Source organism: Phalacrocorax aristotelis, chromosome 2 (genome assembly GCF_949628215.1).
Source record: "Phalacrocorax aristotelis chromosome 2, bGulAri2.1, whole genome shotgun sequence".
Classification (NCBI taxonomy): Eukaryota; Metazoa; Chordata; class Aves; order Suliformes; family Phalacrocoracidae; genus Phalacrocorax; species Phalacrocorax aristotelis.
Genome location: NC_134277.1, coordinates 33,100,402 through 33,112,513, shown reverse-complemented (window position 1 = coordinate 33,112,513; position 12,112 = coordinate 33,100,402). Strand labels below are relative to the sequence as shown.

Sequence of the window (12,112 nt, the reverse complement as noted above, 5' to 3'; positions counted from 1 at the left end):
AATGGGAAGCATGGAGCTAGTGCACCAATGCGTGACTATCTTACTGCCTCCTCCAAGTTACTGGAAGTATCCACAACATATTTCCCCTTCCAAAGACCAATACTTGTTACAAAAATAACTGCTGCTCTAGATGGAAAGCTGGCATTCTACAGCACTTGCTTTCCACTTGCTATTTGCTGTTTCCAGTAAAGCTAGATGCGTATCAAGACAAGACATTTACAACCAAGTGATCTGCTGTTTGCATGAAGTGTTGACTCTTCCATAGAAAAACCTGTACTATCTGTTAGCTTATTCGTTTCTAATGACAAAATATAACACTTCATTAGTTAATCATGCTCTTTCACACTTTTCCCCCGTAAGAATACAAGCCTGTCTTTTCTAAACCTTACGAATCCAATCACACATTTAATCTACGTTTAAAGGGAAGGATGCGGGGTTTTACATAACAACATATTCTTAAACAGAAATGAACCGGAGTGGTATCATGCATCAGCACGCTGACCTGCTGCTCTGGGCCCCCGCCAGTCAGGCGTGGACAACAGTGCGGGGGAGCAGGGCAGGGAAAGACTACTTCCAAAGTAAGTGGGCCTGTGACAAATAAAATGGTAGCAACTGTTAGCTGATCACCTACTGTGTGAAAACAAGTGCAAGGCAGGAGACGGTGCTGCACCAGACCTTTGCTGTTTTGTTGACATCCACAAGGCACAACACAGGGTTCCAGGAACTCTGATCCTGAGTGCGGGCCAGGTATTCCCACAGCGTCAGACCTCTTGCTTGGGCTTGTGTTTTGAGACTTGCGTACATGTACAAACCTGCACGTTGGCTCTATTTATGCAACATCCTAACCAGGTCCCAGGCACTGGAATTGTAAATCCAGGCACTGGAACTGTAAATGGCAGCTCATCAAGGCAGAAGGGGAATATTAAAGAAAGCAGGACAGGTCTTGAGAAGTTTATATATTCATGTATGTATTTCAGTCAAACTTCTAATTGTAACGTCTCACTGATGTGAAATCTGAGATTTATTTACATGTAATGCCTTTGTCATGCAAGTTTTGGAGCTAATGCTTCTAAAACGGGATGGTTTTTCTTGCAAACTTTAGCCATCACCAATCACTGTGTAGCCTGAATTGAGAACAGCATATTATTCTAGTTATCATTTGCATCAATTTTGTACATGCAAAACTGGGACTCTGCAGATTTGTTCCTGAACATTGTCTTTGGATTAATAAATTGAATGAATCAACATTTGCTATGGAATCTGATTAATCTGTCCAAAGTTACATGGAAATCGGGAATAAAGATTAGACAGTGATCCCAGTTAACTACAGATGCTGATTTTGTGGTTAAGTAGTAGAAGAACAGCCTCTTGACATTCTTGTCTAATTTTCACTTGAAGAATCATAAAACCTTTGGCAACCCAAATATAGAAAACATACACGCTAACACCATGAAACTAAGATATAAAAGCCATTTAATCAAAAAAATGTGGTGGTGTCAAATCACATACACAAGGCAATATTGAGCTACAAACACAGACCAAACAGTTCTATAAACAGAAATTGGAGTGTTCATATACCATAGTACCTGAAAAAGACCGTTAATAAAAAGGAGTCCATAAGTATTTCATTTCACTTTTTCTATATGGCTCCTTGCTGAATGTCTTTGCCTAAGTTAGTGTACAGTGAGCCAGAGGTAGAGCATCTAATGCCTCAGGGCTCCATTAAAAACCTTTATTCTTCTAAACAAAAGGAAAGCCTAGCCTATAGTTTTCTGTATGACACGGAAGTAAAGCCTCTTTGCTTGAACAGTACGGCATTCCCAAGCGCATTTGGCATTAACCTAGATTGAGACTGTGCTTTGTTGAACCGTCTCAGTTCTCCTCCCCTTCAGACTCCGACTCTGGAAGAGAAGTAAAACACTTCATGTAGGTTTCACAAGGACAGCAATGTGAGTAATTCTATAAAAATAACAAGATATCCTTCCAAAATTCAAATGAAAATGTTCATCACACCTAGTTCTTCCTAGCAAAGGCTGGCAGATTACACAGAATAAGCCAGCCAGACAGACAGCTTCAGAAGACGATATACTCTGCTGCCCTCCACTGTGGGGCTCTTCATTTCCAGATCTGTCACTAGAATTTTAACCAGATCACTATGAATTATTCTGGTCTTCATCTGCAGAGCCATGCAATGCGTATCTGAGCTGAGTTTAATAAAGGATCACCATTATTTGCTCACTTTTCCAGTCTCTATGAGTAGACTGTGCTGCTTTTATCCAGGAAGCACCCTTTAAACTATTTGCTTTGCAAATATCTATCATCGTCATATGGCCTATCTAGAAAGGCATATGTGGTGTTACCCTACAGCAGGTATGAACTACGTACAGACAGATTTTTTTATGATTTATATAGCATAAGATGAAAGTAGTTTAGAAGTAGTAGGAGGAGAAGTAGAAGCAAGAAAAGTAGAAGCAATTTAGAAGTAGGGACATACACGGTGTTTTTGTCACCTAAAGCTACTTTGCATCATATTACATTTTTCTGTGTTCACCTGACGGAAAGGGCTTGCTGCCAACAAACATTACACATTAGATAAGATTTCTCAGAGTAAACATGGTCTACATGTTCTCACAGTAACGTTTTGTCTCCATTTGTACTGGACGTTGTAATTAAGGACATCTGGCAGAGGGGACATGCAGGAAAGGATAAAAATGAAGAGCAACAGAAAGGCACACAAACAGAAGATTACAAGGGGGGAAAGAACGCTTATTTAGGCTGATTGCTAGTCCAAAGTCTCAAGTGTGAAAGGAACTACCATTTTTATACCGCTGCCTGCACACGTGAATTGCTGCAGTCTTATTTACTCCTTGGCATTGCTACATACTCCCTCCATGTTTCTAAAACCAATTACATTAAATGGATGCAAATGAACACTAATAATTATATCCCTATCTACTACACATGGATTGCTCTTCCCAGCCGAGGTAGAGTTCGTTTTCCATGAAAAAAGGATAACTTATTTTACTCAGTACAAACCAAAGTATTTTCCTATCCAGAACAGGAGAAAAACGAAGTTAGGGACTAAAGAAACTAGGCCCCCACCCCAGTAACTGTTTTACAGCAGCAGACACAGACCACGTACCTTAGCCTGATCATTCAGCTAGAAGCTGCAGTGCCACAGGCAGGCTTACGCTAGGTTCGTGTCGCCAGTACAGACGACAACAGCAGCAAAGGCGCTGATACAGAAAACCCTCAGGCTGCGCATGCTAACACCAAGGACTTCATGCTGTCATCAGTGCAGTGTTCCTCCCTACAGAAGCTTAAAGAATTTATCTACACACAAGTGGCACCCGATGACTTAAAGGCTTCACAAGGACACCACATACACTAAAAAGCTGCAAGCGTTGTTAGGCTCCAGCATGACTGGAAACAATTTGGAGCAGTCACATCTGCTGTTTTCTATTCTAAGTGTGTATACTTCATAGGCCTGGTACAACTAAAATCTGGAAAACTAAATTCGATTTGCCAAGAGACCACCATATATCTTTAAATGAATCCATACCTTCTTCAGCGTTTTGCAGCCACTCCACAAATTTCTTCATCTGGTCAAGAAAAACACTTTTGCCTTTGGCAACATGCGCTTCTTTATACCACTTGAGGATAGCCTCTTCGCTCAGAACATCAGCTGAAATACAGACCAGTGTTTGTAAAAAATCAATGTATTTTTTAGAGGTTAGAAGATTTTGAACATGAGGGAATAAAGGTGTTTGGTTTTTTTTTAAAGGCAGCATAAATAGAGTTAATATGATCGCAGTGGAACAAGGTTTGCATAACTGTATTAGGCTACAGCTACAGAATATCTGATGCATATAAGGGATTCCAGATGCAATAAAATGTGTAACGTATTAGGCTTAAAATAAAGTACCTAATATTGTGCTTCTGTAAAGGATAGTTCTCTGGTCGTCTGCTGTAAAGGTACCACATAAAATGGATTAAAAAAAGAAAAAAGTCTGTCTGCACATCTTAGAAGTTACCACAATAAGAAATACCATGCTCTTTCTAGCTGTTGGATTACAGAACTGTGCATGGTTCCAGAAACGGCAGTGACAGACACCTCCTGATTGAACAGTTAAAAGACAGCCAGTAGGGATTTTTTGCAATTGTTTTTTTCCCCTGAAGGTTTTATATTGTTTTTAGCTAGTAAGTCTGAAGGCCACTATTCAGACCACCCATTTTAAGGGACCGACTCAGACGGCCAGCACAGCTGACATTTTTCTTTCAAGCATCAAGAATAAAATAGCTGTCAGTGAGGGAGTGTGAGGCTGAGTGCGAGTCAGAAAAGAAATCCTAATAAACAGCAAGGACACTTATTGTTTCCAACAGATGCAAATTTAGGTCTCGCAACAGACCTCTAGCCCCAGGAACAAAGCTCCTGTGATCCAGCCAAGCCAAATATCTCAGTAATTGATGGCTGTGGAGGCAAAATCTGGGATCCACAATGGCATTTTGGCAGTTACGTAACACAAGAGGCAAGAACAAAAAATCCAACTGTATTTGTTCTATAAAAAGACTAAAGACATCTTTCTACATCTCATTAAAATTTCCATTCTTTTTGTCTTTGAACAAACTACCCTCCCTTGCTCTGCAAAATCAATGCATTTACGTCGAGTCCTTCACTGCTTCCTTGGGCCCCTCAGTACCGTCCCACCCACTGGGGATTCACTGGCTGAAGCACCGACCCTGACCATCACCGTCTGCTTCAGCCTAAAGGTTATAGCAGATGTGGCAGGGAAGGGAAGAAGGCAAACTGAAATAAATGACACCAGAACATCTGATTGAATGAGACAGAGTAGACACGTTTCACATATGCTGTTGAACAGTAAACAGATGGAAGCAACCGGGGATGTTTGAACTTAATCAAGCCTATCCCAAGACATCCAACAGTAACGGAATATGAAGTCTCCCTGAAAATTCAGAATTTAGTGAGTGCGTGTGACTGGAAGTTACCGTGTCTTTCAGACACTTTTCCAAAATAAAACCTTTTCTATAGTTTCCTGCAACCGACAGTAAGCTGAAAACACAGGGAAAACAGGACTGCACCGGCTCTGGGCTTTTTTCAGTACATATAAAATTGCACTTAGTGAACCCTACAAGTGGCACATAAAGCCATTATCTTCCTGAAATCACAACCCACCACAATGGACTTTTTTCTCCAGTGTAACAGAAACACTGGAGCTCAGAAAGAGGTTTCAAGCACATTGCATTTAATACTTGCCAGCCGTCTTCAGCAGCAGCTCAAAGGCATTACAGCATTTAACAGATCAGGATTTTCATTTAGCAAACCTGAAAATATTTCACATGGACTCTCACGAAACTGCAATTTAATCCCTGCATGTAAAAAGCATTTGTTCACCACAGAGTCCTGAAGTCCACACAGCTACATCTGCAGAATTACTGAGGGCGTGACACGTATTACAGTCCTTAGGGACAGGCAAAGAAAATCAGGAGAGATTTCCAGGGGAGGGGGAAAAGTAGAGCAATCCCCTCCCCAGCTCAAGCTAGCTCTCGGGCGTTACAGACATTTGAAAACGCGAAGTTGCTGTATAGAAGCTGCAAAACCCGACTGCTGCGTTACAGTCCATATTATGATACTGAACAAGGAAGCGCCTCCAGGTAGGCTCATATCTTAGTCCAACAGTAATAGGACTTTAGTTCTTTGATTTGCAGACTGTAAGCTCAATGGGTTTGTTGCCAAGGGGGAACTTCTCACTGCCTCCCCAAAACCCCAAACCTTTCAATCTCACCAATGCAATCTGTGTGCCTCGGAGATTAAAACATTCTCAAGTCAGGTGGATGAAAAATTTGCCTATATATAACTCAACAGCAATAAGCCTCCTACACTAACAAAGAACAAAATGCATTCAACTACAAAAAGGACAACTGCAACTCTCATTTCTGAGCACTATTATTTGTAATACATTCATGCCTCCAGTGCTCATAAGAGATTATATTCTCCTGTCAACACAGAGATGCTCAATTAAACAATCATGCAGGACAGGGCGTAGTTAATCATACCTCTAGGTTGCTTTGAAGCAATGGGAACACTGCGGGGGGACAGGAGGAGGAAGGGAATGATTCATTTTGTATATATATATAGTTATTCCTCATTAAAGTTGATTATAGATATATTTTAACAGCTGAAGCTGAACACTGTGGTTTGTGGGCGTGTGCACATCAGTTTCACTGCAGTCCCAGGTGATGTCAACCTGAGAGAGCTGGTTTTCCTGCAGGTGCGGCCAACTGCCACTCAAACCACCCACAGCCAGAGCCTCCAGGGATGTCCCTCGTGAAAGGAAGAAGCTGCAGAGCAGAGAGGCTGAAGAGCCCAGTGTCTTTACTGCAGGGTTAACTGGAAAGTTACTTGAAGTTCAGGTCTCAGCTTTGTACTAAATCACCCAGTTCAAATGAATTTCTGCTTTCAGCTCAAACTGCATAGCCATCGGCAGTAAGGGGAAAAGCACACCCTGTCAGCTGCACTACAGTCAATCAATCTGCAAAATTCAACTCTATTGCAGCTAACTCAGTTGGGAGGACCCCGCCTTAAGGCAAGGGCTCTTTCAATGCAAGGAATGTCACCCACAGTACAGTTATGGTCTTTATGGTGGGTTTTGCTTTTTTTTCTGCTGGGGAATTTTTGCATGCAGTACCAAAAGAAAGTTCTTGAATAATGAAGATATTAAAAGATAATTGTGTTCCATCAAAAAAACAAAACCCGTGTATCGAGTGGAACTTGAAGGTTCAGTTCTTGTAAGCGCAGGATTCCTGCAGCGTTTGAGAAGACAGTCTGCATCGTTTCGTTACAACATCCCTCTACTGCAGAAGAATATCTCTGAGGCCTAATTATGCTGCCACAAACCAGAGCACTACTCCACATGTTCTTGTGATTCTTTTTTCCCAGTATTTTGTAAACATTGTCTTGAATTCTAATGCAAAAGTACGCAGAGGCTTTGTGCCTGCTAAGGGTGTTTGCTCTTTAAAGGGTGAATTTCTGATCCTCATGAAAGGAACAGTTATTAATTTCAATAGTATCAAGTTTTCATATTTCAAATTTCAGGGTTGGAAACAGACTAAAAGAAAGGAGATTCTGCAAGTGAATATGATATATGTTATCCTAACCCAACAATGCTTATTTTACCCACAGTTAAGGGACACACAGCAACATGGAATGGGCTATAAACCAACATACATCTTACAGTGCAAGCGTAACTAGCAAGGAGGCCGGCAAACTTATTAGGTGCCACTCAGGAGAATTCAGTAATTTTTATTCTGTAACTGGCTTTTAGATTATTGGTCAAAATGCAGCTGGCAGGTTTACAACTGCACTGGCTTTAAATGAGAACCAGAGAAGCAACATCATAGCCAGGGATCAGTACAGAACTGGACAGCTGATTTTTCTCTATACTGTACCAGGAATGCAAAGATATACAACAACATTGTCATCATCATTGTCAACAGGCTTTAACTGACTTCAGAACTGCTTTTGCGGATTACACCTACAAGCTGGTAAGAAGCTGCTACCACTTAAGGGAAAACAGGGCTTGGGCTTTCATTGGGGGAGAAGTGGATATTCCTCCTTGTTTAGAGACAGAATAAAAAAAAAATAATTGTCAAAGCATGAGTGGCATTTGGTGCCTATCATCACTGAGGACTGTCTTCATGCTCAGGAAGCACTCCCTCATAACGAGCAATAAGCAATGAAATGCTGGCAGATAGCTGCATTTCTGTCTGGACATCCACAGATACTTCATATACCTTTATTTGTCACTTGAAAAAGTTCATTAGGTATCCTGAAACCTCTCCAGATCCTGTGCGGGTTACATTTGAAGCACAAGAAAGGGGAAAGTGGGCCTCTGCTGTTCCCTCACCGCTGACATAGTACTAGTTTTTGGGGCCTCTTTTCCTTGACTATCAGGAAACAGAAGATAAGCCATCATCAGCAACTTACCCACAATAAAGTGTATGTCTCTAAAAAGACTTGATGGCTTGTTTCTAGTGGATAGGTATGAACCGGGGAGAAGGAAAGGGTGAGCTCTGCCAGCACTGAAACGAAGCACAGGCAGGCAGTACGGACAAGCCAAAGCCATGAGCTGTTAAAGCTCAACAAGATCATGTGGGAAAAACCAGAATTGGAGGATGAGCTCTCCCAGAATCTTCCACGGTTAATGCAGTAGCACATCCTCACCTAATGGACACTGTTTAACTCCAAAGCTGTCTTAAATAGATGGAGCTGATGACTTCCTTACTGTGTCCTGCACTCAGAAGGGTCCTAACAGCTAGTGGCTGTAAAGTCAGGCAAGCAGCTGCTAGTAGGCAGCAGTAAGTCTGCCACACAGGGCAGAGCCAGCTTCAGCCTAAACGGGGTCAGGAAGGGCTGGCAGCCGTGCCGCCGCGTGACTGCATCAGATGGCAGAGGCAGGTGCTCCGGCACACCTGCCCAAGGTACTGCAGGCAGGAATACGGGCATGGCAAGTACTGCACGTGCTGGACATGCTGAACTCGTGGCTTCTACTGACAGGCCATACAATAGCTCCAAACACTCTTCTAGACACCATCCAAATCCTAAACAATACTGTGACACTTGTAGTGCTGAGGCTAAAGTCTTTTTACCCTCCCTAACAAGCCTGCCCAAGTACATCTCCAGAGTCCAAACAAGAGCATGTGGGGTAAACGGAGTAGATGGAAACACGCTCCAAGAACCCAAGTTAAGTTTAACATCCAATTTAGTGATTTATTTTCTTTTTTTAAAAAACACTTTGGAATGTCAGGATTGCTCTTGCAGGCTAATGAAATAATGAATTTACAAAAATTTTGAAGGCATCCTACACAAGACTATTTCTGGTTTAACCATCACTTATGGTCTGACAGCACAGCAGTTACAGCACTCATTCACCATGTCCAAAGTTAATATTCTTCTCCAAAGAAAACTGAATAAAGTGCTTGCTGCAGGTTGCAGTTTCAAGTGTGTCCTCAGTCATTAATAGTGTTTACAATTGTAGAATTTGAGGGCAGAGGGACAAGGTCCTAGAGGCCATGCTGTACAAGCATGGAGGAAAATCCACGATTCATGCCTTCTGAAGCCATGAATTATTTTAACAGTCTGAATTCATTTGCCTTGAACATGTACCTGGACGCAACAGGGTGAACAAAGATCAATACTGGGTTTCTACTCCTGCTGATTTTTCTCCTTCAACTATTTATAGCAAGAATGTCAGAACAAACTGGCACCCACCCATCACACACAGTGCAAGACCATTAGCCTCTATGACAACCCGATCAGAATAAACTTGCGAAGAAGTCAACTTCAGAATAAGAATTAAATCCCTCAGACTATGGGACCTGCAAGAAACTGGCAGGGAAAGGAAAAGGGAAAGAAGAATAAGGAAAGCTCATTCTGGCAGGGAGGGAGGAACAAAAAAAACCAAACCAAAACAAAAACACCACCACCAAGCCCACAAACCAAAAAACCCTGAAAAATCTTCTTGCCAAGAGGGTTTGCACTTTCAAGGTTTCTTAAAACCAAGCTCTAATCAACTTTTTAAATCTGCCAGGAATTTATAGAAATGTCTTCCAAGAACTGGTTTTATACAAGAACTGAACTGCACTTGAACTGACTGTGGATGGTGCTTGGATCCTGCTCATGCTTCTTGTCTACAGGATAAACGCAAGAGAGAGAGAGAAGGGCTTGTTTTGGCTTTTCCTGCTCACATGTGCTCCTCTGAACTATCAAAGCGTAAGGTATTTCAGAGTTCAACTCCAACACAACCTTCTCGTATGCAATATCCGGAGAACGTCTGTTGCCTGTTAGTCGTAGGTGAGTGGTTGGCATAGAGAATCCATGCACAGTTTATGACACTGGATATAGAATTTTACCTTTATAAAAGAGTACCACTATCTTCTGAAAGGCTTTCATGAAGTGGATGTTGTCGTAACAGTACTCCTGCACCTTCTGGAGAAGAATCAACTCTGACTGGCCTTGAGTGCTGAACACGGCAAGTAGGGGGGCATATTGCTGAAAGGAAGAGAGGGTAAAAAACAAAACGCATGTCAGTATACTCAAAATAAACAAAAATTTTTTTAATGTATGCATCATGAATTTCATCCCTGAAAATCTGTTTCACTGAAACTTTAGATTTACTTGCCAACTGCATTTACTTAAACACATACAATGCATCTACATAAATACCCATAGCTTCTGTAAGATGTGCTGCATGCTGTGAGCGAAAATTCAGTACCACTTATAGATACTGAATTTTGTAAGATCAGTTTTTAAAGTCCACATTTTGGAGTACTGCTGTTCATACATTTCACAAGGTAGCATGCTGCTGAGTCAGGAGCGACGCTTTATTGGTGTTTATAACATAAGATATCCTACGATGAAGAAAATGAAAATACAAATCTACAGTTTCACAGAGGTTTCAGAAGTCTGAGGAAATTGAATTAAATTGTTCCAGGTGTGATCAAGTGTCATCATTTTTTCTCATTATCACCATCAGAGTATTGTGACAACCCTTGCTTTGGTAAACAGCAATGTTTTCAAAGCACGGGATCAACTCTTAATATAATAAAAGATAATGCAAACACTTCTTGTTATGAAATTTTATTCTCTAATTTCAGACCTTAAAATAAAAAAATTACATCAAAAGACCATATCCTGTTCACTCTTTCCTTAAAAACTATGGTGTTTACATCCATATCTCTCTGTTTTCCTTTCCTCTTAGCTTGTAGTGAGTTCAGCTAAGACTGCAATTTTAAATTTAAGGTAATATTAATAGCATTTTTCAGAGCTGAAGGAAGACAAATTGCCCTTAATTTTCAGAAGCCCTGGCCAAATACACATTAAGGTTAGTATTTAAATTGTTGTTGCACTGCTCAGTTCAACCTCTCTGCATCGTTTTCAGTAACGCTGTCAGTTTAGCATTTTTCAGCTGGATTTGGAATGGCCTGGTATCGCAGAGTTCTGGTCTGTGCAACCAGGGCTGCTGATAGACAGGGTCAGGCGACAAACCACCCATCACCATCAGCACCGATGGGCACGTTCAAAAGTACATACAATTCAGGACTTCTTTACGAGGTGCTAAATCCTGAGAGTTTTACTCAACATGATCCATGGGGGGGAAAAAAAACCCACACGAAAATTGACTAAAATATGAAAAGTTGGTCCAGAATGTCTTTTGCAAAATAATTATCAGCTATTAATTTAAAGACAGAGAGAGCAAGAAATCACACAGCAACTGTAAGAGCAGCTAGGCAGGCAGGCAGGCGGTATTATAACTTTTGAAAAAAACTTCCTTACAAAGTGACTCTGAGAAATTACTAGATGTAGCTAACACCAGAGGTTGAGCTTTTCCACTTCTGGCAGGTATAGCCACGTCTTTAGAAACAACATTACTGTTTTGGTAAAAGCAGTGCAAAACTTATGCAGGCTTTGGGTAACAAGACTCCCTCTTTTTTGGAGGGCCTTGAAGCATCCAGCTGGTATCTAGGCAAGTTGCAGGGATGCAGGGCAATATACACTGCAGTTTGTTTATTTAACAGCATCGGCAGAACCCACTCCTATCCACAGGTTTGTGAAGTGCTGCTGTCTGTAAGAGTTAAGCAATTTATTAAAAAAGTCCTATCTTTTCAGTTTAGAAGTAAGATACCTCTTTCTTGCCACATCTGATTGACTCCCTTCACATTCCTCTCACTTCTATATGGGTACAGACTTATAATTTTAAGTTTCACAAGTGAATAATTGACTAAGGAACCATAAAATTAGCTTCCCCTTATTGCCGGCGGAGCTCAGCAGCATTGATTTCATTTGCTGCAGGTTAGGGAGCAGCAGAGCAGCAGCTGCAGTGTCATGAAGCTCACACCAAAGCCTTGCCTGCAGTGCGAATTGTCTGGAGAATTCTCCCCACCCACGGGGAACGTCGTTTCTCTGCACTGGAGGTGGCCTAGGGGCCAAGCCCCAGCGTCATAGTGAGGTTACTGGGACGGTGAAGAGCTTATCCTGTGAGATTCAGGGTTTAACAACTTGTCATGTCTCCTCCCGAGTTCAGCTCCTGCCAGT

General features: G+C 41.5%; 1 protein-coding gene across 1 annotated transcript in view; it reads right to left on the bottom strand.

Moving 5' to 3' along the window:
• Positions 1-1,456: 1,456 nt before the first annotated feature.
• Positions 1,457-12,112, bottom strand: part of BZW2 (basic leucine zipper and W2 domains 2) — a 57,419-nt gene continuing 46,763 nt past the window's right edge. Inside the window, exons 10-12 of the mRNA XM_075082963.1 lie at positions 9,931-10,069; positions 3,563-3,685; positions 1,457-1,901 (exon numbers count right to left, since the gene is read on the bottom strand). Of these exons, the coding sequence (XP_074939064.1) occupies positions 1,873-1,901; positions 3,563-3,685; positions 9,931-10,069 (291 nt within the window). The 3' untranslated portion in view covers positions 1,457-1,872. The remainder of the gene's footprint in view (positions 1,902-3,562; positions 3,686-9,930; positions 10,070-12,112) is intronic.